The sequence below is a fragment of the Gasterosteus aculeatus genome, chromosome 8 (assembly GCF_964276395.1).
Source record: "Gasterosteus aculeatus chromosome 8, fGasAcu3.hap1.1, whole genome shotgun sequence".
NCBI classification, from domain to species: Eukaryota; Metazoa; Chordata; class Actinopteri; order Perciformes; family Gasterosteidae; genus Gasterosteus; species Gasterosteus aculeatus.
The window spans coordinates 23,254,400-23,281,573 of record NC_135695.1 but is presented as its reverse complement, the minus strand read 5'-3'; the positions used below and the strand labels follow the sequence as shown (position 1 = coordinate 23,281,573).

Genomic DNA, 27,174 nt, shown 5'->3' with positions numbered 1-27,174 from the left:
TAACTCATCGGATCCTGGGAGAGAATAAACGAGCAATCAAACAACCTTTTCTTTGTGCTTTTAATGAGCAGGAAAACTATGTTTAGGCTTTAAGGCATCTTTTCCATTATTATTACTGGGACTATTAAAACTGGGCCAGAAAGCGGTTCTATGTGATCCACAGTGGAGTACATACAGTACTCATATGTATGTACTCATATGCATGTACTCATATGTTTATTCTCATAAGTACTCATATGCATGTTGTTAAGTGAAAATGTTTCTTTTTGTCCAACATATATTCATGTTCTAATCAGTTGTAGAGAAATTGGGTAAGTAGGGAAATAACTATAATAATATATCCCTGTAGGTGAGGTACAATTCAGCAGAGGGAAGGGGGACGCCAACAGGAGGGTTACGCAGGTAGGATCGAAGGGGAGGGCTTCACTCAATGCAATGGTCAAAGAATCATCACCTCGTTGTTGTCTTTCCTGAAGGAGCTCGGTTTATTCCAGTGTTGGTGCTCCAATAAATCTCTGTGAATCAACTTCATGCAGGTCTCCAGTGTGTTCTATGGGTGTGTGTTACTGAAAGGCCCTGTGAGGATGTGTGGGTCCTCATCTCCAGTCAGATAGATATAGTCAGTGAGTTAGAGGACTAAATAGTGACAACTATGAATTAACTAATCCACAACAATGCACTTATATGCATGTACTCATATTTATGTACTTATATGTAAGTACTCATATGCATGTACTCATATGCATGTACTTATATGCATGTACTCATATGCATGTACTCATATGCATGTTCTCATATGCATGTACTTATATTACATTACATTACATTACAGGTCATTTAGCAGACGCTTTTATCCAAAGCGACTTACATTACACTTATATGCATGTACTCATATGCATGTACTCATATGCATGTACTTATATGCATGTACTTATATGCATGTACTCATATGCATGTACTCATATGCATGTACTTATATGTAAGTACTCATATGCATGTACTTATATGTAGGTACTCATATGTTTACTCTCATAAGTACTCATATATATATATATGTGTGTGTGTTCATATGTAGGGACTGATATGTATATTCTCATATGTATAATGTGACACTTCACACTGGTTCTTACGAGTAGTTACTGTATGTTTGTTTTAAACGGGATGGGGACGTTGGGTCACATTTAGACCTGAGAGTAGACTCCATCTTTTCATGTAACTTCATCATCATCATAACATCATAAGTATTATTTAAAAGAACCTCAGAGAGCTGCTTACGCTGGATGGAGAAGTTGACCTTTTGACCTGCGCGGCCCTCTCCTCCCGCAGTGGAGGCGGTCATCCAGAGACTGTACCTGGCTGGAGACAGGTTCCTGATGATGTACTTCCTCTGAGCAGCTGGAACAGAGACTGGAAAACATATTCATACGTTACTGAATATATGTATGTGTATATAAAGCGCTTATAACACCATATTACCCCTAACCCTAGAGAGCTGCACTCAGCTGGATTACTTGTTGTTACTAGACTCTTAAAGTAGAATGGGAGCCTGAGACTTCAGTTATCGAGCTCCTCTTTTGTGGAACCAGGGCTGGCTCAGGTCAGCCCGGACCGGCCCTTAGTTAAGCTGCTATAGGCTTAGACTGCCGGGGGACTTCTTAGGACACACCGAGCTCCTCTCTCACTGTCTCCTTCTACAATAATCCACGTCTCATTAATGCACATGACTAATTCAGCTTCTTCCCCAGAGTTTTTTGTGCTTTCTCGCCTCGCAGGTCTCCGTAGATCGTAGTTCCGTCTGGACCCTGGTCCTGACACCTGCAGGGCCCACAGACACCTACCCCTTCTAACACCATTGATATTCCCAGTTTTATTACTGTAAACATTATAATGTGCATCACTAACTTTGTTTCTTCCACATAGTATTTGTGCTTTCTCGCCTCATGGTTTCCATGGATCACGGTTCTATCTGGACCCTGTTCCTGCCTCCTGCCGTGGCCCTGCTGACACGTGCCGCTGCTGCTATCATCATTATTATTATTTTAAATATTCATTACTATTACTGTCCCGACCCTCACTCTCCGCTCTGCATGTGATAAACTGCTTGTTCCTCCTCACTGAGAGCAAAACACTCCACTAGATCTCCACTCTTTGCTGTCCTGCTCCTAAATGGTGGAAGGAGGTCTCTGAAGACATCAGGACCACAGAGAGCCTTCACATCTTCAGACTAAAGACACACCTCTTCAGACTCTACCTCCACTAACACACTAACTACCTGTACCACTTACATTGGACTCATAATGGTTCTTATCTACAGCAAGTTGTACATCTGCTTGTTTGAGGAAATTTAACTTTCTTGTTTCTTGTTCCTCTGAGTTTGTGTCCTTATGGTTGAAATGTTCTTATTGTAAGTCGCTTTGGATAAAAGCGTCAGATAAATGACATGTGATGTGATGTTCCACCTCCAAGATGATCACATGTGTGCAGTTTCTTGTTAAAAATACAATTAAATATACATATGATATTTATAATATATAATATGTATAATCTGCATCCAATCGTCCGTCTCTCTTAACGGTTCTTACCAGGCGGTAGTTGACTGCTGCTCATCTCTAGGTAGATGGTGTAGATGGTGAGACAGCCCCTCCGCTCACCCCTGGGGAGCTCCGTCCAGGTTACCGTCACCTGGTTCCCCTCCACCGTCTCCTGCACCGACGGAGCTGCTGACGGAGCTGCAGACAAGAAAACTATTGAAGACTCCTAATGTTCTCATTATGTGAGTTCAATCCACCATAGATTTCACATTGTCCTGCTCTTCTGAGACCTCACCTGAGGACCCAGTGGAGACACCTAGGAACCTGCTGCTGCCCACTGAGCTCTGATTGTAGACAACATGCACGGCTCCTTCATAGCACTCAAAGGGCTTCAGACCTGCACGAAGAAAGGAAGCATCAATAATAAACACTAATGCATTTATTGTTATTTCATTATTCCATGTCAGTTAGCTGATGCTTTTATCCAAAGCGACAATATGTGCATTTCAACCATAGCAAGAAACAATAAGTTCAATTTCCTCAAACAAGCCGATGTACAACTTGCTGTAGATAAGAACCATTATGAGTCCAATGTAAGTGCTGCAGTTAGTTAGTGTGTTAGTGGAGGTAGAGTCTGAAGAGGTGTGTCTTTAGTCTGAAGATGTGAAGGCTCTCTGTGGTCCTGATGTCTTCACAGACCTCCTTCCACCATTTAGGAGCAGGACAGCAGAGAGTGGAGATCTAGTGGAGTGTTTTGCTCTCAGTGAGGAGGAACAAGCAGTTTATCACATGCAGAGCGGAGAGGTCAGAGGTCGGGGTGTCGGGTTGGACCAGGTCCTGGATGGAAGCTGGACCCCATCCATTCACAGCATGGTACCTGAGCACCATGTTTAGAACTGGTTGAAGAGAGCGGAGGAGTGTGTAATAAACAGTATAAAACACTGACTGTGCTCTAATTATTCTGCGCTTACTCACGCGACTAGTTGTCGTTTTTTCGCTTCATTCGCTACTGAAAGGGGGCGTGGCTTAGCTCGGTTACTCGTCTCCATAAAGACAGTTATGATAATTTTCGCTATCCATAAAAATAACCACTATTTCTGCTCTTTATTTGTTGTGTGAATTACACAAACGTCGGAACTGCAAAGGCCGTCTTGTTTGGATTCATGACATCACCTCCAGGAAGTGCGTCTGGATGACTGCGGCTTCCAGCGCTGCTTCCGGCGGACCAGCAGCCGGTCTGATGACCTGATGTGTCGGCTCGGTGCGTCTCTGTTAGTTGTCCAGTCTCAGCTGTGTGTGTCTGGCTTCATAAAGTGTATTGATTAACGCTCTGGCACCCGGACGGCGGCGATGACGAGCAGAGCATCTCAACGCTGATTGGCTTTCGCGAGTCAGCGCCCGGGAATTCTTCGCCCAAAGTTGGAATATTTCAACTTTGGCGATTTATTCGCTTCGCTCCATTCGCTTTTTCACGTCCCACGCGCCACCCGTTGAAAATGTGCTTCTTCCAGTCGACCAGGTTCTGGATTCATCTAGTTCTGCACCAGTGAACTATGAAGAAACAGCATGTTCTCTGTGGTTGTAGGAAGTAGCTGGTATAGAGGTCCAGTATCAATGCTGACTGGTTCAGGACCAGTTTTCAACTCCCCACAGTGTCCAGCATGTGGCCAGGGAACAATAGATGAAGTGAACTCTACATGTCTAACCTGTAACTACGGTGTGGTTGTCATCTCTGCCTAGTCGGACCCATTGGAGATCCTCCATCTTGTTGCCCTCTCGGTACCACTCCACCACGTAGGCTGCAAGGAGAGGGGAGGAGTCAGGCCTCCTCCAGGAGATGCAGACGCTGTGGTCACCTGCGCCTGTTACATGAACGTCCTGAGGGGGCAGCACCTCCTGAGGCTTCACTACAGGAGAGAAGCACATCGTCAGCCTGCTGCTGCTTCTTCTTATGGCTCATATCCATGATTAATGAAGCAGTGCTGTTGTTGCATTTCTCTCACCTTTCCTGTGAGGAGTAGTAATGGTGGCTGGGGGAGACTTTCCTTTGGAGTTGATGGCCCACACTGTCACTTCACAGTCCTCACAGAAGGTCACCGTACGGTTTGATACGTCTGCACTAACGTTGTAGATGAAGTTGGATTCAGACACACGGAGTGTGTAACCGAGGATTCTCCCTCGAGCCGAGGAAACGCTCAGCGGCTGCAGTCACAGCGAGGATTTAAAGCGTTACTTCTTTACAGGATGTCAACTAGTCAAACTCATCATTTCTCCTCAGCTCCTCTTTTCTTGAAAACTGAAACTGTGGTGTCAGGTTTCACGGATGTGTGTGTGTTGGTTTATGTGTGTGCGTGGGAGTGGGGGATGTGTGTGACGATGTCACACCTCAGTAGTGGTGAGTCGACCTTTAGTTTGAGCAAAAAGGAGTAATGAGGCAGGAAGATCAGAACGTGTTACTATAGCGACGACACCGCACGCCCACACAGACCGAAGTGAGAGAGAGAACATGAGACAACGGCGAGCAGCGTTAGCACGCGTGTAGCTAAACGGTGCTGCACGAACACACGAAGCTTTGCAGCAAGGAAAGATTCCAAATGTACCTTCCAGTAAACTCTCAGGGACTTAAAGTCTGAAGCGGCTTCAGGGACCCAAACATCCAACTCTTTGGCAGGAGCTGAAACAATAAAACAATCTGTGGTGGGACAATGATGATGAAAACAATCATAATGGGATAATGGCAGCATATAGCACTGAGGAAATGACAATAGTAGTGAAATAATAATAATAGAACGCAGAAAACAATAATAATACTGAAATAATAAAAATAATAGAGATGACAACAATAGTACTGAAACAACAATAATACTGAAATAATAACAATAGTTCTGAAATCATACATGAGAATGTTTTAAAAGTCAGTAATCAGAGTTTCATGTTGATTTATAACAGTTAGTGTTTATAACTTGTCACCTGTAGTGTCAACATGTCTGTATGTTATTATTCAGAGACTCACAAAAAACAATGAAAAGGTATGAAATGCATATAAGCCTTTTTAGCAGCAGTTCCTATTTCAAACTAGCAGTTTATCTTATTTACATGGAAGCAGAGTCGCAGTCTTACACACTTCATCTGAGCAGTCACTCAGCATAATGAACCCTATAGAGACCTTGTCTGCCCCACGGACACACTTATCTAAGTTAAAGGTAAACAACCCAGGAGTTGTAGTAAATAACTTAATTAAAGTTAAAACTAATAATGCAATAGTGCAACAAAATAGGAGAATTAAAGGGGGTCTTTTGAATATCAGATCTCTGTCATCTAAAGCTGTTTTGGTAAATGAACTAATATCAGATCACCATGTTGATGTATTTTGTCTTACTGAAACGTGGTTGTTGAATGGGGAATATTTCTGTTTAAATGAAGCGACTCCTCCGAGTCATGTTAATACTCATATTCCCCGAGGCACAGGCCGAGGGGGGGGAGTGGCAGCTATTTATGACTCCTGCCTTTTAATAAACTTTAAACCTAAGGTGGATTATAACTCATTTGAAAGCCTGGTTTTCAGTCTTTCGCAACAGACCTGGAAAATAATCCAGCCGGTTCTCTTTGTAATAGTGTACAGGGCCCCAGGTCCTTATTCAGAATTTCTTTCTGAATTTTCACAGTTCTTAACGAGTTTGGTCCTTAAAACGGACAAGGTAATTATTGTGGGTGACTTTAACATTCATGTGGATGTCGACAACGACAGCCTTAGTACTGCATTCCTTTCATTGTTAGATTCAATTGGTTTCTGTCAGTGTGTAAATAAACCAACTCACTGTTTTAACCACACTCTCGACTTGGTTCTTGTGTATGGGATTGAGATTGGACATTTAACAATCTTTCCACAGAACCCTCTCCTGTCGGACCATTGTCTGATAACCTTTGAATTTCTACTATCAGAACCACCTCCTCCCGCCAAAGGTTTCTACAGTCGACGCTTATCGGATACCGCTGTAGCCTTATTTAAAGAAGCCATTCCTTCTGCTCTAAGTTCAGTGCCCTGCCTCAAGATATAGGTCGACGTGGCGCTAAGAAGGCTCTCCGTAACGCAAGAGCATCTTATTACTCATCATTATATCATAAAAATAACTCCATTAAAATATCAACTCCAGGTTTCTCTTCAGCACTGTAGCCATACTGACAGAGAGTCACGGCTTTGGACCTCAGTAGTAACGACTTCATGAATTTCTTCAATAAGATTCTGACTATCAAAGAGAAAATTGATGCCATCAACCAGTGGCGACCCGTCCTCGGTGTAGGAACCTTGGATGCAGCAGTGGGTCCTGGTACCTACTTGGATGCCTTCTCTTCCATCAACGTTGATCAACTGACTTCTATAATTTCAAAGTCTAAATCTTCTACTTGTCTCTTGGATCCGATTCCGACTAAGCTGCTTAAGGAGGTCTTTCTGTTAATTAGCAAGTCTTTACTAGTATTCTAGATGCCACCTACAAGGCACTTGCTGGTGAGGCACCGTCGTATCTTAAAGAGCTTGTAACACTTCACTGCCCTACAAGGCAGCTGCGCTCCATAGATGCTGGGTTACTTGTTGTTCCTGTGGTTTTAAAAAGTAGGCTGGGGGCCAGAGCCTTCAGTTATCAAGCTCCTCTTCTGTGGAACCAGGTTCCACTTTCAGTCCGGGGGGCAGATTCGGTCAGCTCTTTTAAAGTAAAACTTAAAACTTTCCTCTTTGATTGTGCCTATAGTTAGGGCTGGCTCAGGTTAGCCCGGACCAGCCCTTAGTTAAGCTGCTATAGGCTTAGACTGCCGGGGGACTTCTTAGGACACACCAAGCTCCTCTCTCACGCTCTCTTACACATAATCAATAATCCACGTTTTATTAATGCACATCATTAATTGAGCTTCTCTAGCAGGACTCGTAGCTCCTTCTGGACCCTGGTCCAGACACCTGCTGCTGCCATCATCATCATCATTATTTTAAATATTAATCATACACGCACACACACACTCTCACCAGACCCACCACCAATGCTCTCATTGGTTGAAACGTGTGATGACGCTCTTCTCAACCAACATCTCACCCTGACTGTGACCCAAGGTGTGTCTGTATTTATATTCAGAGCCAGTGGGCGACTGATCTACAATAATAATGACACAAATAGAATCGCGTTTATGTGCGACTAAATAGTTGTAGGCGTTAATTAATAAATGATGCCCAGCACTCATTTTTATCTCTGTATAAGTATGTACAGTCTCTATACAAGTTGTATGAGAGGCTTGAAAATACCTAATTATGACCCTAAAACAAGGGTGTGTGTGTGTGTGTGTGTCTGTGTGTGAGTGTGTGTGTGAGTGCTGCGTATGCAGCCAGTGACGGCCTCTCCGTCACAGAAACAATGGTTGACTAAGTGCCAATTCTCTGGCTCATATCTGTATCTGCATCCTGTATCTGGAAACATCTTCACATCTTGACACCATCAGTTTTACAAATATGCAACAACGCAACGCAAATATTTTCCCATGAAGCATCTCTTCTTCTCCTCTCTACCACTTCACTTGTCTTCCTTCTGACTCACCCTAGAGCAGATTTTCTTTATCTATACCACCGTGCATTCTGCTTCTCATTAATCAACAGTTACACTTTCCGACACAAACCCCAGTGACGTGCAGGCAGGGCAGACCAGGTAGGCACTGCCTGCCCTGCCAAAGTTCAAAGATAAAATTTGTTTATTAAATCATTAATTTAATCAAATATAACAAATATATATATCAAATCAATATAATCAAATACAAATAAATGGTAGACTAAGCTGCTTTTACCGTCCGTTCATTGCACACGACAAGCGAAAAACCCGTGTTGCGTAGGCGCTCTTGGATCCTGTATTCTTCAACATGTACGTCAAAAAGCACAACTCTGCTGCTCCTTTGCACGTAAATCGGTTATGTTACGTATCAAACATGGACCAATTAAAATCGAGATGTTACTGGACTTTTGCACAGCTGACGTCACCACACCAGCTATGTTCTAAACGTAATCTTCAGTAGTAGTAATAGAGATCTGTCGTCCTGATTGGCAATTTCTTGTTATCGACAGTGCGTGTGCGTGTGTGTGTGTGTGCGTGTGTATGTGTGTGTGTGTGCGTGTGTGTGTATGTGTGTGTGTGTGCGTGTGTGTGCGTGTGTGCCGCGCGTAACTTTAACTCACGTCACTGACAATCCCATAAGTTCTGTTCAGCTTTACTACATCAAAACCCTCAGGAAAAGACGTGTTGCTGCATTATCTATTAGATAGCTAGATGACATTTGTGCATTATCTTATAAATCTAGATTGATAGATGATACTGCATGGACGGATGAAGGCTGGGATTCTGTACATTCCCACTGCGCGACCAGACCTCTTACCTTCCTCCTGAGTCCTGCTGGAGACGTTAGCGCTCCACCGGCTCCATAGGCGGAGTCTGGACCTGGCTCGGAACTGGTAGAAGGTGAAGGGCTCTAGAGAGGAGACGGACCAGTACTGCACAGGACCCGTCTGCACAGGGTCTGTCTGCACCACCTGCAAGAAGACATTTGGTTTTCATCTCATTTTAATTAATCAATCCTTCCATCAAGTCAGCAAAAGACCTTTGACCCAGAAGCTTCTGCACAATCTCAACACCTCCTCCAAAGTTCATAAAGTCTGCTTACAGACATCTTACCTGGTCTGGGGAAGAAGTCCAGATATGTGGTTCCGCTGTGAACTGGATCTCCACGTGTTGAGTCCAAACAGACTGATTCATCCCGATGATGCAGCGTCGGGATGAGCACCTGGGGGAACCGAGAACTGGAGACGATGGTGAAGCTGCTCGGAACAAAAACAAAAGTCCGTTTTATACGGTGGTCTTCACTTGGTAGAAAGGATATGATCAACCATCATAAACGTCAAGATTAAAGCACCAAAGAGAGATGATTTCACTGATGAGCCGATTCTCTAAATGGACCATAATTCACTAAATGAACACACAAAGACTTGACTTCTCTTCTAAGAACCAGAGGTATGCTTCCAGGACAAATACTTGACAGAGGAGTTAGACTTCCTGATGAGGTGTCTCACCGATGTCCCAGAGTTGGTAGGTGGGGGTCTTTACAGAGCCCAGTATATTTCGGGCTTCTACCTGCACAGAGATGCACTCAGCATCAGAACTGGACGCAGTGAAACCAGCTGATGACAAACCAGCTGATGACAAACCAGCTTCCTTAGAAGAACCATTGCAGCCCGTCGGTCCATCGATGTGGTTCTTAGTCACCCTAAAACATACAAACAGTGTTTAATTTCCCAGTAATATATTATGAGCGGTGCATTACTGTTTGTCTAAAACTCACCACAGCACAGAATGGCTCCACAGAAAAGTGTCCCGTCCCGGGCTCCAGGTGCAGAACACGACCACACTCTGGTTTCCTTTGACCTCGTAGATGCAGGAAAGGTTTTGGGGGAGCTCTGGAAGATCTTTAATAAAAAGTAAAGAAGAAATCCTAACAATCTGCCCACAAAGAGCTTGCAAAGAGACGTGGTAATGTACTGCTGCTTGGGACGCCTCACTGCAGGATGGGGGGACGTTTAAATGAACAGAAGTAACGTAGCGGTTCTTCACACTTCAAGTGGATCTGGGTAACCGACGTCTGTTGAATTCAGATTGATTCATTCACACACTTTTTTAGAAAACAGGCTTTAGATCGTTGAGCCTGGTGGAACGTTCCAATTATTTTAGTTTAGTATTCTAAAGTCTTAGCGGTCATTGTTGTTGTAAAGTAATTCATGAGTGACTCAAGCACAGAACCAACGCTGCAGGAAGTAGTATTATAACTCGAAACCAAGACGGTAGTATATGATGTTTAGATTCATCCATGAATTGCATCGTGTGCGTTTCCTTGTTCTTGTCGAGCACATTGCATACGCCGATAGAATCTGGGTGTGTTGGGGAACTGACTTGTGGTCAGAACTTATCGCCCTGCCAGCAGCTCACACGTGTGCTCTGAAGAGGAAGCCTGAAGACTTCATGTCGTATGCACTATGCACTACGTCCATGACATCATTCCTTTGCTGAAGGCATGAAGACAGGTGTCATACTCACACCCAGCTGAGATGTCCAGTCCACAGGGGTCCAGCTCAGGAGCACATTTACAATCACAGCTGTATGTTATGTTCTTGGTTATGTTCGTCACATTCACAAATACTGTTGTGGAATTGAACTCTTGGTGCCTCTGCAGTTTGCGCGGATGGTCGCTGTACATGGCGCCCGTGCACCTGCACTTAAAGGTGCAGTACACCTGGAAACTGGAGCCTATCTGCACCACCGGTTTGGAGCTCAACCAGATGGAGCAGGACTTCATGCCTGGGAGCAGAAATCACAACTTATATGCAGCTGCATATCGAATACGTATGAGAATGTAAGAAGGGTACACTTTGTGGTGATTTGGAGCACATAAGGAAATGTAATTCTACACACTTCCTACTGATACTGCTGAACGCATTTCTTCTTCTTATGAATCCACAATCTATGAACACAATCTGAGGGCGAGCTCACCGGCGCAGAGCCGCAGAGCCAGCAGAGCCACCGCCGGGAAGAAGCTCCATGTTCGGGTCATCGTTCCGCCTTCTGCGCGTCTCACATTTCCGCTCGGACTTCTAACTACTGACAAGCGATACAACACAACACGGCTTGATTTTCATCGAGCAACTATATTATTGACCTTAAATGTTTTATCTAGAATCATGTCTGCTCTTTGTCGCTCCTCATCAGTACACCAATACTTTCTAGTATTAAATCATGAATTCATTTCTATAAACTGCAAACAAAAATAAGCCATACTTACCATGACGTCATATCATCGCGGATTTGATTCTGGCTTAAACAGCACACATCTGGCCAGCGTGCAGAGGAGACAACATCTGTCACAAAGTGAGTCGGATCATCAGCGGAGTCTCCGCGCGCACGCGCATGCGCGCGCGCACATGCACGCAAAGGACTGTTGATCATAAATCATCATTTAATCTACTTTACTACTCTACTTGCCTTTTATGCAGCGAGAACCTACGTTTTCGCTACATATTAATAAATAATATTATAACATTATTATTATCTGACAGATTGAGTGACATTTTGTTCATCACCTTCTATTGGTTAAAATCAGCGTATCATTAAATGAAGCAGTAATATTAATCCAAAAACATCATATTTAGTAGTAAAACAATAACAGGCCTATAATACTACTAATACTATCGAAGTTACTAAAAGGATCTTTCGTGTTGTGATGACTCCGGCGCCCCTGGTGGACTACAGTGGTAGTGTCTCTTCTCACCAGGGTCCCAGTAGAAAACCTCTCATTGTACTGCAGGGTCTCAGTCCAGCTCTCTCTCCCGGGCCTCCCTTCCCTGCTGCGTCTCCAGCAACACGTCCTGGATTTATAGGATGCTGTTGAGACAAGATGTTCAAAGACCCTTCAAGATGTATTAGTGAGACTCTGCTGTCTGCAGAAGAGAGACTCTTGAGGAAGTGAGAGAACACTCAGGAAGTCTGTTCATATGCAGGTGGTGAGAGTCACATAACGATACCCTACACGTATGTGTAGCATGGAAAACCCCAACTGACTGGTGGCAGTGAGCGTCACAGAGCACAGGCCACACTGCACATGCAAATAACAGAAGCTCTTCACATGGAACAGCTAGTTAGCAGCATGACGAGGAGTGACATGTCTCAGCTAACAAGTCATTGCTTTGTGCTTAAATCAGCACATAGCCACCTGAGTAGAAGCTGCTTTAAGTTCATTTATTTTGGTGTAACTCCTCCTCGAGCAAACAAACCTTAATCTGTGTTTGTTTTTTGGATTTAATCAGGCATCAACATCCATCCAACATCAGTCATGACCCAAAGAACTAGGTCACGGGTACGAGCGGCCGAAATGGGTTTCCTCAGGAGAGTGGCTGGCGTCTCCCTTAGAGAAGCTCAGCCATTCGCGAGGAGCTCGGAGTAGAGCCGCTGCTCCTTTGCGTCGAAAGGAGCCAGTTGAGGTGGTTTGGGCATCTGGTGAGGATGCCCCCTGGGCGCCTCCCTAGGGAGGTGTTCCAGGCACGGCCAGCTGGGAGGAGGCCCCGGGGAAGACCCAGGACCAGGTGGAGAGATTATATCTCTGCACTGGCCTGGAACGCCTTGAATCCCCCAGTCAGAGCTGGTAGATGTGGGAAAGGGAAGTTTGGGGTCCCCTGCTGGAGCTGTTGCCCCCGCGACCCGACCCCGGATAAGCGGTTGAAGATGGATGGATCAACATCCATCCATCCATCTATCTATTCATCCATCTATCATCCATCTATCATCGTCAGCATCATCTATCCAGCCATCCATCATCCATCCATCCATCATTCATCTATCCATCAGTCAATAACAACTTAAGAAACACTTATTAAAATGGCATTCAGTCCAGCTCAAAATGAACACAACATTTATTAGTTATTTATAAGTATTATGAACTTGTGGACGATATCACAGGGGTCCCTGGAGAAAACCTCTTATTCTATTGCAGCAGGCTTTCTGCCCCTCTCAGTCCTGGCTCTGGTTCTCTGGGGCAGCCTTCCCTCCAGCAGGTCCAGCATTACATCCTGGTCTCCAGGTGAGGTTTTAGAGGAGTGAAGCTGAACATACAGGTGCCTCTCAATGATTTAGAATATCGTTGAAAAGTTGATTTATTTTAGTAATTCAGTGCAAAAAGTGAAACTCATATATTATATAGATTTATTACACACAGGATGATATATTTGAAGCGCTGCTTATTTATCTTTTTTCATTTAATTTCTAACATTCTCATAGTTTATGGCTTACAGCTAATAAAAACCCCAGATTCAGAATCTCAGAATATGAGAATATTGTGAAGAAGTTGAATGTTGTGGACACATGGTGTCACACTCTAATCAGCTAATGAAGGTTTCCTGAGCCTTCAAACACTCTCTCAGTCGCGTTCAGTGGCTACACAATCATGGGGAGGACAGCTGTCTTGACAATTGTCCAGAAGACCGTCATTGACCTCCACAAAAGGTCATTGCTAAAGCTTCTGGCTATTCACAGAGTTCTGTATCCAAGCATATTCACGGGAAGTTAGCAGAAGGGAAACAGGTGTACTTTTCAGTTTTTTAAATATGTAATATTCTTATTTCCATTCGCTGTGACCCATAATCATTAAAGTTTAGAAAAAAAACACTTCAAATATATCAACCTGTGTGTAATAAATCTATATAATATATGAGTTTAGCTATTTTCACTGAAATAAATAGACTTTTCGATGATACCTGTGATGCTCTCTCTAGGACCAGTTTGTAGTGTGGAAGGTCGTGTTGGTTCCCATCATCCTGCTATCTCAGCATGGTTCTGCTCACAGCTGCTTGGGGGAAGTAGCCCTCAACGAGACGAGTCCCCACTGTGTCCTGAGACCAGCAGGAGTCCTCAGGTTCAGGCGTTTCTGCTTCACCCTGCTTTGAGTCCACTTCCTCCTCGTTCCTCACCAGCAGGAAGCCTCCATTCAACAAACCTGTTGCTTCTGGAGTCCAAAGAAGATCAGCAACAGAGCTGAAGTTCAGCCCCAGAGGGGCATGAGAGGAATCCATCTCCACATGGGACGGAAAGCCTGCCAGCAACCCTCCGAGTACACATTCGTCTTCGTCCTCGTTGGACAGAACATCCCTCAGTTCGTCCTGCGTCTGCTGTGCGGGTGGAGCTGACGTAGCAATCTGAGGTTTGTATCCCACACGTTCCAGCATCTCTGATTGGAGGAAAGGCGTGGGTTCGACGGGGGATCCATGGACGTGAACAGTGGGGTAAGCGTTGTCTCTGTCCTCCTGGGAGACCAGGCTGATGGGAGACAGTGGGGGGTCGCTGAGGTAGGACGAGAAGGAGGGTTCACTTCCGCTCTGCTGATCAGAGAAAACAGGCAGAAGAGTAGCTTGTTAGACTTTAAGTGCTGAACAGGTTCCCTCATTGTTGAAGCCGAGAGAGAAAATCACTTCCTGCTTTGGTCCGGACAGACAAACAGCCAGAAATAGAGTTATTTTAGGATTCTTTGACTTCTGACACAAAAAGACGGAAGCAGATTTTTATTAGGACATTAAATGACATGTAATGTAATGTATTACCTGCAGCAGTCGGATGGCGTAACTGTTTCCTACTTTTGGGAAGTTGTCTTGAAGCCAGGTCGGCCCCCACGGTGTGACCTTCTCTTTGACCCTGAGGACCACAAAAAGGGTTCAAAGTCACGACTGAATTAAGTAAATTAACCAATACCTCAGTGTAAACAAATGGAAAACACATTGCATTCGAAATGTGTCCTTCAATGGACCATTTCAGAATCATGCATTCCATCATCAGAATAATTAGTATGCTCATGAGTCTGATGCCTCAGCTGGTGGAGGTGGAGCTAATGTTCCTAGTAAAGCAAAAGGACAATATAACCTACGGTCAGTACTAAGTGCTGAAAATGACATTACATTACATCACATGTCATTTAGCTGACGCTTTTATCCAACGCGACTTACAGTAAGTGCATTCAATCATAGGGTACAAACTCAAGAACAAGAAACAAGAAGAATTTAATGCAAATATAAACCATTGTGTGTAACTAATGATGGGACACACTGAGAATAAGATCAGATGCAGATGATATGATATGATGATCATGTGACATTCTAAATTAGCCATGGCAGCATCCATCCTGGTTACTAGGAAAAGCGAACCTATGCACATTCAAGTACCCTTTCTATGAAAACAATGAGCATAAATAATAGTAACAATAATGATAACAATACCTCTCCCTCACACAACTGCAGCACATCATGTTGGCTACGACCACTATGAAGAGGGTGATGATGAAAACCATCACGACCACCAGGCCGGCTGCAGGAGCCTGGCTATGTGCAGTCAGAGAGGAATGATTCTTTGATGTGCACACATTAACCCGGGCGGAGGGACCTGCAGGGCTCTCGGGCTGAGAGCAGACCCGGTTCCCCCGTCGGCCTTCTCCTGCTGAGGTGGAGGCAGTCAGCTGCAGAACCAGAGCTCCTGCAGGACAGTCCAGCCACACCGGCTGGGGCTCGGTAGCCGGAACAGTCACTGCAGAGGAGCAGAGGTCAGCAATAATGTGGTTTGGTGCTGGTAAATATTCAGCTGCATCAGTAGTACAGTTATGTTATCTTATCTTTACCTGTCTTAATTCAATTACTATAATCAGCCAGAAAGCACAGCTTTTATGAGAAAAGGTGTTAAAAGTCTTGCCTGAGGACACATCAACATGGACTGGAGGAATTGAGGGACCAACAGCCGACGTTCAGAGTCTACTTCAATAGGAAATGCAACGTAAACAATCTCAATCTCTAAATTGAGCTAACCAATGGATTTTCAATTAGAGGACAAAAAGTCATCGAAGGGGACAATAAGAAACAAGTCTTTCTGTGCCTGTTTGATTGTATATTTAGGTATCTTGAGCTCCTCTGCTCCCATAGACGTCTATGAGGAAATGACTACTTCTCTGTAGTGACCAGCAGGGGGCGACTCCTCTGCTCCCATAGACGTCTATGAGGAAATGACTCTACTTCTCTGTAGTGACCAGCAGGGGGCGACTCCTCTGCTCCCATAGATGTCTATGAGGAAATTACTCTACTTCTCTGTAGTGACCAGCAGGGGGCGACTCCTCTGCTCCCATAGACGTCTATGAGAAAATGACCCTACTTCTCTGTAGTGACCAGCAGGGGGCGACTCCTCTGCTCCCATAGACGTCTATGAGGAAATTACTCTACTTCTCTGTAGTGACCAGCAGGGGGCGACTCCTCCGCTCCCATAGACGTCTATGAGGAAATTACTCTACTTCTGTCTCCTGACCAGCAGGGGGCGACTCTTCTGCTCCCATAGATGTCTATGAGGAAATGACTCTACTTCTCTGTAGTGACCAGCAGGGGGCGACTCCTCTGCTCCCATAGACGTCTATGAGGAAATGACTCTACTTCTCTCTTGATTTATTCCCTCAGTAAACATTGTAAACATGAGTTTATGGTCTCAGTCTCTAGTTTCAAGTCTTCTTCAACACAGCATGATGTTCATATAGTAAATTATGGTCCGTCTAGAGTCAATAAAGCAGGGGATGCTTTAGGGCGGGGCTACAGGCTGATTGACAAGTCTTCAATAGAACATAAGGCAGGAGATGCTATAGGAAGTAGAAGTGCTGTTTTGAGGGCTTGAAGTTGAATCTTCTTGTTCCTACAGAACAGTGATTTGCAGAATCAACAAAGATTATTCAGATGCAGCTAATATATTAACTTCAAGTAAAGGCTGTAAAAGTAAAAATAATTAGTCATTTTAGGTAAAACTTTGGATGGAAGGATTTAAAGAAAGAGCAAATGTCTCTAGTTCCCAGACTCATAACATGTCACATTCCTTACAGAACATCTGCATCCAAAAGACGTCATATAAAAATGGCAAAATAGAATTAAATAAAAGACAATCAAATTGCATCAATCAAAGAATTAAATATTGGAACATCCACAGCTGGATCATTTGTTTAACTTTAATTTGACTAAGATTTTTAAAAATGTCCTTTTACAGCAACATAACACAATGTTACAAACTGAGGTGGAAAAAATGCAGCGTGATTTACTGGATCAAAAAGGAATATATAAATATCACCTCAGGCAGTTGTTAGTGGAGTTATTCTTTCCTCTCAGCATAATAAAAATGATGGAAACCTTATTTCTGAGTTAAAAGACGGATTGTCTTGTAAATAACGGAGGTATTCATGAAGTGAATCTTGCGTTCTCAAGCGTTTCATGAACATCTGATTGAATACGTCTGACTGAAGCACAATCAGGTTCATCACAGTTTGGGCGGGGCGGTCAAACTCAAATACACAGTGGGCCAAAATATCAAACAAAGCCGCGGGCCAACGTTGAACAAATGAACCTTTTAATATGAACCCAAACAAGTTTTGCTTTAACATTGAATATGGAACAAGCAACGCTTATATAACTTAATAGTGCAGACATGCTAAATCGAATTTCAAATAAAAAAAACATATCAATGGCATATTAAATAAAATTGTATGCCTCATTTCTATTTGCATCTTTCTGAGGTAAATATCAAAATACACTATTTCCACAGGCTAATAAATTGGAAAATAAAATAACAACAATGAATGAATCAACCATTCAGGCCTTGGAGTAGCAAGAAAAAGTGCATAAGAGTTTGCGACACTCAGATCTAATCTGAGGCCAGATGCCTGCATCTTTTCTTGGATGCTAGTTCATCTGTCTGATCTCAGGCTCTGAGCTGAAACCCTCAGTGTCCATCAGTCAGACGTCTCCTGTGAGATGTTTCATCATCTTCATCCAGGAGGAACGTTGCTCACATAGATCAGTGCTGCGGAACATGCAGCTCGGTGCCGAGCTGAAGGATGAACTGTGCAAACAGCGTGTCGTTACATTGGAGCTCATTCAGCTCCATTCGGAGGCTGGTTGGTGCGTTTTACACATCAACTGCGAAGGGATTACTAAGCAGTTCAAATCTACATTTCTGGACTCCAAAGTCGGCAAATCGGCGGTAAACTCAGCGCCGAGGACACGGAGTTGTTCAGCAAACTGAGATCTGGGTTTGGCCGCATCTGATTCTCCCACAGACACAGTTTCGTTTTAAAAGCTCTCACTGCTGTGACGATGCAGCTGCAGGTGCAGCGCACCGAGATGCTTGAGATCTTCCCTTTGCTTTGCAGAAACTGACGCGTTTCCTCACGCAGCTCGGGGGAGGCGGGGTGAGCGGGGCCTTCCTGCCAAAGCACGAGTCGCTACTGACACAGAGACGTCTGGTCTCGTCCTGATTAACGCGCCAAAACAACAGCAGAGCATTATGGGATTTGTAGTACTAGCGGTGAATGCGCTGTATAATACTGGCGGGCAGCTCTAATAGTAATTTGATATTGTCTCGCGGGCCAGATGTAATTACACTGCGGGACAGATTTGGCCCGCGGGCCAGAGTTTGACACCCATGGTATGGGGGAAAACCAGCTGTTTGACTTTCACATTACTGGAAGTGAGAGCAGAAAAACCCTACTGATGCATTGTGGGAGTATCAGTGCTGACTGAAACTTCCCATGATGTAATAGTGGGTTCTGCTGAAACACAACACATGCATACTACTGCAGGTACCACGCCCTCAGCTTCAGCCTGATTATGGTAGAGTACTCCATGAAGGTAAAGTACAAGTACAACACATGCATACTACTGCTGGTACCACGCCCTCAGCTTCAGCCTGATTATGGTAGAGTACTCCATGAAGGTAAAGTACAAGTACAACACATGCATACTATTGCAGGCACCACGCCCTCAGCTTCAGCCTGATTATGGTAGAGTACTCCATGAAGGTAAAGTACAAGTACAACACATGCATACTACTGCTGGTACCACGCCCTCAGCTTCAGCCTGATTATGGTAGAGTACTCCATGCAGGTAAAGTACAAGTACAACACATGCATACTACTGCTGGTACCACGCCCTCAGCTTCAGCCTGATTATGGTAGAGTACTCCATGAAGGTAAAGTACAAGTACAACACATGCATACTATTGCAGGCACCACGCCCTCAGTTTCAGCCTGATTATGGTAGAGTACTCCATGACGGTAAAGTACAAGTACAACACATGCATACTACTGCTGGTACCACACCCTCAGCTTCAGCCTGATTATGGTAGAGTACTCCATGAAGGTAAAGTACAAGTACAACACATGCATACTATTGCAGGCACCACGCCCTCAGCTTCAGCCTGATTATGGTAGAGTACTCCATGAAGGTAAAGTACAAGTACAACACATGCATACAACTGCAGGTACCATGCCCTCAGCTTCAGCCTGATTATGGTAGAGTACTCCATGACGGTAAAGTACAAGTACAACACATGCATACTACTGCAGGTACCACGCCCTCAGCTTCAGCCTGATTATGGTAGAGTACTCCATGAAGGTAAAGTTAAAGTACAACACATGCATACTACTGCAGGTACCACGCCCTCAGCTTCAGCCTGATTATGGTAGAGTACTCCATGCAGGTAAAGTACAAGTACAACACATGCATACTACTGCAGGTACCACGCCCTCAGCTTCAGCCTGATTATGGTAGAGTACTCCATGCAGGTAAAGTACAAGTACAACACATGCATACTACTGCAGGTACCACGCCTTCAGCTTCAGCCTGATTATGGTAGAGTACTCCATGAAGGTAAAGTACAAGTACAACACATGCATACTACTGCAGGTACCACGCCCTCAGCTTCAGCCTGATTATGGTAGAGTACTCCATGCAGGTAAAGTACAAGTACAACACATGCATACTACTGCAGGTACCACGCCCTCAGCTTCAGCCTGATTATGGTAGAGTACTCCATGCAGGTAAAGTACAAGTACAACACATGCATACTACTGCAGGTACCACGCCCTCAGCTTCAGCCTGATTATGGTAGAGTACTCCATGCAGGTAAAGTACAAGTACAACACATGCATACTACTACAGGTACCACGCCCTCAGCTTCAGCCTGATTATGGTAGAGTACTCCATGCAGGTAAAGTACAAGTACAACACATGCATACTACTGCAGGTACCACGCCTTCAGCTTCAGCCTGATTATGGTAGAGTAATCCATGAAGGTAAAGTACAAGTACAACACATGCATACTACTGCAGGTACCACGCCCTCAGCTTCAGCCTGATTATGGTAGAGTACTCCATGCAGGTAAAGTACAAGTACAACACATGCATACTACTGCAGGTACCACGCCCTCAGCTTCAGCCTGATTATGGTAGAGTACTCCATGAAGGTAAAGTACAAGTACAACACATGCATACTACTGCAGGTACCACGCCCTCAGCTTCAGCCTGATTATGGTAGAGTACTCCATGCAGGTAAAGTACAAGTACAACACATGCATACTACTGCAGGTACCACGCCCTCAGCTTCAGCCTGATTATGGTAGAGTACTCCATGAAGGTAAAGTACAAGTACAACACATGCATACTACTGCAGGTACCACGCCCTCAGCTTCAGCCTGATTATGGTAGAGTACTCCATGCAGGTAAAGTACAAGTACAACACATGCATACTACTGCAGGTACCACGCCCTCAGCTTCAGCCTGATTATGGTAGAGTACTCCATCAAAGTAGACACACGTACAGAACGTGGGTCAGTTAAGTTATTCTTATGAATAAGAACAGGAAACAACTCAAAGCATGGTTGAGCTTCTATTTTATCACAAATATCTGTCACCAACATACTATATATATATATATATATATACACATACACACATATATATACTTATCATATTTTGTATACAATATATAATATAGTACTAAATGTACCAGTCAAAAGTTTGGAGACATTTGGGGATTCAATTCATTGAGAAAGTGTCTCCAAACGTTTGACTGGTACTGTAGAAGTTAAGCCGATGCTTAAAGCCACTGAGGCATTTTACCAGGAAACCTAATTGACGCGCTGCTGTTGTACCATGAGGGATGATTGACAGTCCTGTTGCCTTTGGGTTAAGATGCAAATGAGATCATTTATTTGCCAACTTATTCTTCTTATCACACGTTTCACATACATCCACCCGGAGCGTAACATGACACTACCCAGCGATCAAAAACTGTTCCTAAACCGGCTGGAAATAACTCCCGAGCCCTCAAAGGTTCCTACCCCATATAGGCTGACCCGCCCATCAACAGATCCTGACACACAACATACATCTGCTCTTACAGGTACTGTATAATAATCAATATATCTGAAGAAGAGCGGGCAATGAGGTTGAGGGGGTGGGGGGTGGGGGGCATAAGCCATGGAAGGAAAGCTCACTGCTGAGTGTTTGGCCTCTGGAGTCCAGGGTCTGCAGATACACGGTGTAGTAGGTAATGAAGCCCTGCTGATTGGCTACAGGCGGCTCCTCCCACTGGATCAGGATCCGTCTGGCCTTGTGGACCAGGACCGATATGTTAGGACCGTACGCTGGTTCTGAAACACGCACAGGGAAACAGAGGCCATGTTGTCTGGTAGGTTGGATGAACTCAGAGGATAGTTGGAGCGAGCAACATCAACGTGTCTCACCCTGTTCTTTGGAGTAGACCAGCTTGGAAGACAGGGCACTGACGCCTCTGCTGCTCACAGCGTACAGCGAGACGTTGTACCTCACACCTGCAGTCACACCTGGAGCATCACACAATCACTCTCAGAGACCACAGGTGACAGCAGGTATTAGAATGAGCAAAGAACAAATCTATGTGATTCACCAACTGCCCACAAGAGGCCACTACTGCATCTCTGGAGACATTTATGAACATGTTCTATGTCACGTGACGTGTCTGTGTGTTTATACCTGTGATGGAGGTGCTGTTTTGATCTCTGGACACCGGTTTCCACTGCAGCTCTTTCCTATGCACACCTACACCTGTCCACTCTATCACGTAGTGCAGTGCTTCTCCTCCAGATATTGGCGCGTCTCGGTTGCGCGGCATCGACCAGGTGACCGACACGGAGGTGCCGTCAGCTGCAGGTGTCAACTCCTTTAGAACGGGTCCACGATCACCTGAGCAGGAGAACACCAGGAGGCTGGGTAAACGCTACTCTGCTCTTTAAACCACAAGCTTTCATCGTTCATTGGCCCTCATGTTTGAGCACCTGAGGGTCCGAGGGGCACCTTGGCCGGGGGGGACGTCCCATACAAGGTCACTGCGGTGACGCTGAGCTCCTGGAGCTCCGCTGGCACCTGAAGGGACCACTGACTCACAGCAGCATCACACATCACTTGTTGCTTCTGATCCAGGAGGATGAGGTAGCTCTGCACCGCGCCGCTGTGGTCCTCTGGAGAGGGAGGCTAAAGGAGAAGCTTTACCAATACCGTTATCTATACCCTATCACATAATCTCAGTTTGTGGTCAGCAGTGAGATGAGAAGATTGTTTCCATTGTCACATAAAACATGAACCTGGGGCTACCACATGGTGGTTTATCTCCGAGATAAACGTGAGAGATGTGACCTAGTGACACCTTTAATGCTCACTAAAACATACTTTATTTTTCAAAATGAGTCATATATGTGTATGTTTAAATATACTTATATGTATATATATTATATTATATATATTATTATGTTTAATACACTGTATGATTAAAGTCATTAGCAGCTATACATCAGTGGGTTGGCGGTTCGATCCCAGGCGACTACAGTGTGTGAATGTTAGTTACTGATGGGCAGGTGGCAGTTTGTGGAAGCTCCTGTCATCAGTGTATGAATGGGTGAATGATGTCATGTAGTGTCAAAGCGCTTTGAGTGGTCAGAAGACTAGAAAAGCGCTGTACAAGTAAAGTCCATTTAGAGTGTTATTTGTCTTGTTGTCCATTGTCTTACTGTCCAATGTTATGCAAGAACCGCCAAGTCAAATTCCTTGTATGTCTAACATTTTGGGGCAATATATGTTCCCGATTCCTGATATTAAACTTAGTGACTTCTTATGATACTAGACGTTATCAGTCAGTCAAATTATTTATAATGTGTTGTGGTTATTCTTATTAAATATTAAGGTGTGTGTGGTTATTATTACACAGAACTTTAACAAAATTAGAACACGTCAAAAGTATGTTCATTTAAGTGGGTGAGATTTAAACCTTTTTTTAAAGTTTTATCCCAATACCACAAGTAGATCAAAATGTGAAACATTACAAAAATGTTCAAAATTCCTGGAAGAAGCAGAGATAATGAAGGGACAATCTTTTTACCTTCCATAAGACCGTTAGCTCGTCGGGCGCCCCAAGGCCGAAGGTCCTCCACACCTGGATCTGTTGAGACGGACCTGAGATAAGGGTAACCAAACTCTCTCATCACCTTGGTATCACATTGATTATGTTCTAGATCACGGTTGCTCACACTCCTTGGCTCATGAGCTACTTCTCAATTGACCAAGTCACGGTGACCCGATGGGATTTTCCAATGGCAGGCGATCTACTCGTACTGCCTTGGCGATTGACCGATACTAGCATATAAATAAGAATTGGGAACTCAACTTTTCCAGGACTCTTCCCCCCTTTAGAGAGGCTCCATCTGCTGCAGGACGACCTTCTGCTGGAGTTTGACCTCTGCGTCCGGCCTGATGGGCAGTCACATACTCTCATCTGGAAGTCATAATGAGTCAGAGGCCTCAGTCCGCCCACTTGAAACAGACCCTCGCTGACTTCCGTTCCCTCTCCCACTTCCTGTAAACATCAAGGCATGAAGTCACATGGCTGCTGCTGATCACCTCCATCATCAGCTTTGTGGCATCTTTACCCAAAAGCCTTCATCTGAGCGGAACCGCACATCGGCTGTCACGTTCTCCGAGGATCTGGAGGCCTTCCAATGCAATAGGGCGGTAATGGAGTTATTCCCAAACTCTAGCTGCATGATGAGAGGGGGTTCCGGTATCACTGTGAGAAGAAAGAACATATGGTGTGATGGCCTCCCGGTACAGAACAACAAAACTACAGCACAGTTCATTGATGACTCAAAGAGTCAACAAATCAGACGATTTAAACTGACGAATGGAAGGACGGTTCTTAAAGAGACAGAAAGGAGAGCTCACATATGTCCTTCACACAGAAGACCAACGGGTCGGAACACGACTCTCCAAAGAGATTGAAGGCCCTGATGATCAGCTCCTGAGTGGAGTTCTCATCTATCCTTGCTCGGGGTATGGAGAAGTCTTTAGCATCCTGGACCTGTTCCAGCAGCTGTATAACGTCTTCTCTGATGAAAACATGAACAATCAGGTTGTGTATTAAAGTCTTAAAGCAGGTCTTCACTTGAGTCATGATGCCACCATATAGTACCTGGAGAGGGAAATGTTGTAGGTCGTAAGGATGTATGTAGTATTTCCTCTCTCCCATGAGCATTTTATTAAGTCAGAGCTCACAGTCATCTCACAGAGAACATTCCCAGGTTTATCTGGAGGGACTTCACAGAGGAACAAAAGAAGAAGAATATTGAGAGGCAGCCGCTTGTTGTTTGTCTGGCAACGTCCACCAGAGGGAACAATAGGAGTTGCCATTGAAATGTAATGTTCTACAGCTTCTTCAAAACTGATCCGGGACCAGAAAGCTCATTCAAACCGTACATCATTTCTGTAATAACAAGTTTTGAAGCCATTATATCTTTGAACCATCCCAGAGTTAAAGGTACAGTGTGCTGGTTTTACTGGTGGAGATTGATTTGAGATTTGATTTGTCCCTTCAGGGCTACTGTAGAAACATGGCAGACTTCATGAATAGGACCTGGCCCTGAAAAGATTCTTAGGCTGGATTCGAAGGTCTATTCCTAACCACTATTCTACTCTACTGCTACTACTCTACTACTCTGTGGAAGGCGTCACAGGGTTCAGGGAAAGATGGTTAGGACAATTGATGAGGAGTTAGGAAAAGACATTAACATGGTTGCAATATAAATGAGGTCTGCGTCTTTACGCGCAGTTGTCTCGACAGACTTGTTTCAATTCATGGTGCAAAGCAATTCACCATCAGAACAACAGGCGGAGTAACGTTTTTGTTGTGTGTGGAAGTCGTTGGTTGGTTTATTTATTTATCATAGACTTTATTGCACCGTACATCGGCACTGACGCTTTTTAGCGCCTTTTTTTCGCAGACACATTCGTATTTTCCTCCACTACTTTGTTCCCCTCGACCGGCAAACCTACGTTTCCGGAGATCTCCCTCCATGAATCAGAGGCCATCCGGCGTCCTTATAGTCCGCCAATGACGGCTTGTAGAAGTGCTCATATTTACGCATTTCTTCCGACAAAAGCGCTTTAATATGATCCGTTCTCTCGTTACGTTTTGAAAATGTTGGTATTGTGCTATGAAACCGGAAATGTGAAACTCCGTAAAGGACGTAGTTAGCAGACCAATCGCAGCCTTGCGGGCTAGTCTAGAAAAATGGGTTGACACGCAAGCATGCAAGGAGGGGTGAAAAGACACGCAAGGAAAACGTAAGGAGCTCTTGCGTCTGCGTGTCCTTGTGTTTCTCTGGAAACGCAAATGCATAAACTAGGCTTTGTGCTAACGGTCCCTGCGTTTCTTGGTCATGATTACGTTATTTCTCGTTAACGACTGAAGGATACATGACTAGGGCCCATCAACTCAAATGGGTATAACACAGCTAAACATGCTACTCCTCTTTGGTAACATGAAACTAACAGACATGAAGGAATCAAGTCATGCATGGGGACCACTAGGGATAATCACCATAGCAACCACCTAAAGACCCCAAACAACCAGTCAATTCAGCTCATTTGCACATAATGGCACTCTAAAATATTGCTTTTGCTTTCCAATTTCCACCATTCCAATCTAATATGGTTAGTAAGTACATACGCCCTCCACGTAGGTCCAGTCCAGCAACGACCAGAGACAGCTGAGGGTTCCTTAGCTTGCACAGCACTTTGGATCGAGGGATCTGCACATTGAACAGTCTGAACATCATTGTGGTGGAGTTGACCTTCTTCCAAGGAGACACAATCTCACCATTCAGCTCCAGGGTGATGGTGAGTCTGGAAGACAAAAACATCAAGAACATGTCTAAAAGCGTTTCATACATACAGTATATTTAGAGAAGACAATGGGTAAAATGGTTGAGGTACGTGATGGTATTCGTACCCCTCCTGGTCTCTATCCTTCAGGACGTGGCAGTATACTGTGAGGTCGGAGCCCAGGCGGAACACTGGACCTGGTTCTACTGTCAGGTACCCGGGGCCATCAAAGCCCAGGCGGCCAGCCGGCAGCAAGGCTCCACCTGGTCAGAACAGGACCACCAGATCAGAATAGGACCACTTGGTCAGAACCTGGCTACTGGTCACAACAGGACCACTTGGTCAGAATAGAATCACCAGATCAGAACATGGCCTGTGATCAGAACAGAACCACCTAGAGGGTATCATAGCGGTCCCATCCAAAAGTCTTCTCAGCTTACGCGTGTAAACTGTAACACATGCCAAGAAAGTTCAAGGCATGGTGTTCGCCATGATTAATCTGACGAATGCACAAAACAGAACTTGTGCTGGTCTTCAGACTGGAACCGAGACAGAAACATGGTGAGAGGGATGATGTGGAAGGATACTCACTGAGAAGTGTGATAATGAATGTCCAAAGAGTGGAGGAGAGACCCATCCCTGCTGCTTTTTCCTTAAACTCGGCTGCTGAAAAGCAGATGTTCCAAGCTCAGCTTTCAGTGAACAGGAGACCTTCTGGCCGTCGAGCTTTGTTGAAAACCAGAACTGTGAAAGTAGAAGGACATGTATGTCAGCAGACATCAACGACTCAAATCTGAACATTTGATTTCATAAAGCCTTTTGAAGCAGATATAAATGATACTTCACGGTGATATGTTGATGATCTGCATTTTCTTACCCATCAAAGACGCTGAAAATCAATATAAAACACGAGCAGATGTTGTACGGGTGAAACTCACCAGTGTGATACAGTCAAGCTGTTTTCAGGACATCAGCCCCTGAAGATCTGTTTCCACGGCTCTGAGAAAACCCTTAAAGAGGCCGCTGACCTACTTTGGTGGTATTTTGG

General features: G+C 44.5%; 2 protein-coding genes across 7 annotated transcripts in view; both read right to left on the bottom strand.

Annotated features, from left to right (window-relative positions):
- il12rb2 (interleukin 12 receptor, beta 2a) overlaps positions 1–11,500 on the bottom strand; it is a 12,524-nt gene extending 1,024 nt beyond the window's left edge. Inside the window, exons 1-13 of the mRNA XM_040185026.2 lie at positions 11,388–11,500; positions 11,021–11,206; positions 10,646–10,906; positions 9,897–10,020; positions 9,628–9,821; positions 9,233–9,375; positions 8,937–9,090; positions 5,132–5,205; positions 4,535–4,733; positions 4,238–4,438; positions 2,827–2,928; positions 2,583–2,729; positions 1,276–1,407 (exon numbers count right to left, since the gene is read on the bottom strand). Of these exons, the coding sequence (XP_040040960.2) occupies positions 1,276–1,407; positions 2,583–2,729; positions 2,827–2,928; positions 4,238–4,438; positions 4,535–4,733; positions 5,132–5,205; positions 8,937–9,090; positions 9,233–9,375; positions 9,628–9,821; positions 9,897–10,020; positions 10,646–10,906; positions 11,021–11,045 (1,756 nt within the window). The 5' untranslated portion in view covers positions 11,046–11,206; positions 11,388–11,500. The remainder of the gene's footprint in view (positions 1–1,275; positions 1,408–2,582; positions 2,730–2,826; positions 2,929–4,237; positions 4,439–4,534; positions 4,734–5,131; positions 5,206–8,936; positions 9,091–9,232; positions 9,376–9,627; positions 9,822–9,896; positions 10,021–10,645; positions 10,907–11,020; positions 11,207–11,387) is intronic.
- il23r (interleukin 23 receptor) lies at positions 11,388–27,174 on the bottom strand. Of its 6 annotated transcripts, none has more exons than XM_078107832.1 (18): positions 27,065–27,174; positions 26,718–26,870; positions 26,254–26,389; positions 25,972–26,147; positions 24,436–24,559; positions 24,189–24,352; positions 23,897–24,033; positions 23,636–23,823; positions 23,350–23,425; positions 22,253–22,448; positions 21,951–22,160; positions 21,683–21,781; positions 21,434–21,589; positions 15,361–15,664; positions 14,692–14,782; positions 13,852–14,472; positions 11,874–11,986; positions 11,388–11,463 (listed from the first exon to the last, which is right to left on the bottom strand). In XM_078107832.1, the coding sequence occupies exons 2-16, from the start codon at positions 26,761–26,763 to the stop codon at positions 13,915–13,917; spliced, it is 2,661 nt and encodes an 886-aa protein (XP_077963958.1). In that variant the 5' UTR covers positions 26,764–26,870; positions 27,065–27,174; the 3' UTR covers positions 11,388–11,463; positions 11,874–11,986; positions 13,852–13,914. The 6 variants fall into 6 exon arrangements, with proteins under 6 accessions (XP_077963958.1, XP_077963956.1, XP_077963960.1 ...); XM_078107830.1 differs by having other exon boundaries at positions 11,399–11,540; XM_078107834.1 differs by having other exon boundaries at positions 11,399–11,540; positions 13,852–14,469.

Bases quoted from the DNA above. Each gene is read 5' to 3' on its own strand.
- il23r (XM_078107832.1), bottom strand. From the start codon at position 26,763: ATGGGTCTCTCCTCCACTCTTTGGACATTCATTATCACACTTCTCA. The intron at 22,449-23,349 runs GTAAAAAGATTG...CTTCTCCTTTAG, and splicing joins AGCTAACGGTCTTATGGAAG to CCTCCCTCTCCAGAGGACCA. The intron at 14,473-14,691 runs GTAATACATTAC...TTCTCTGATCAG, and splicing joins ACGCCATCCGACTGCTGCAG to CAGAGCGGAAGTGAACCCTC.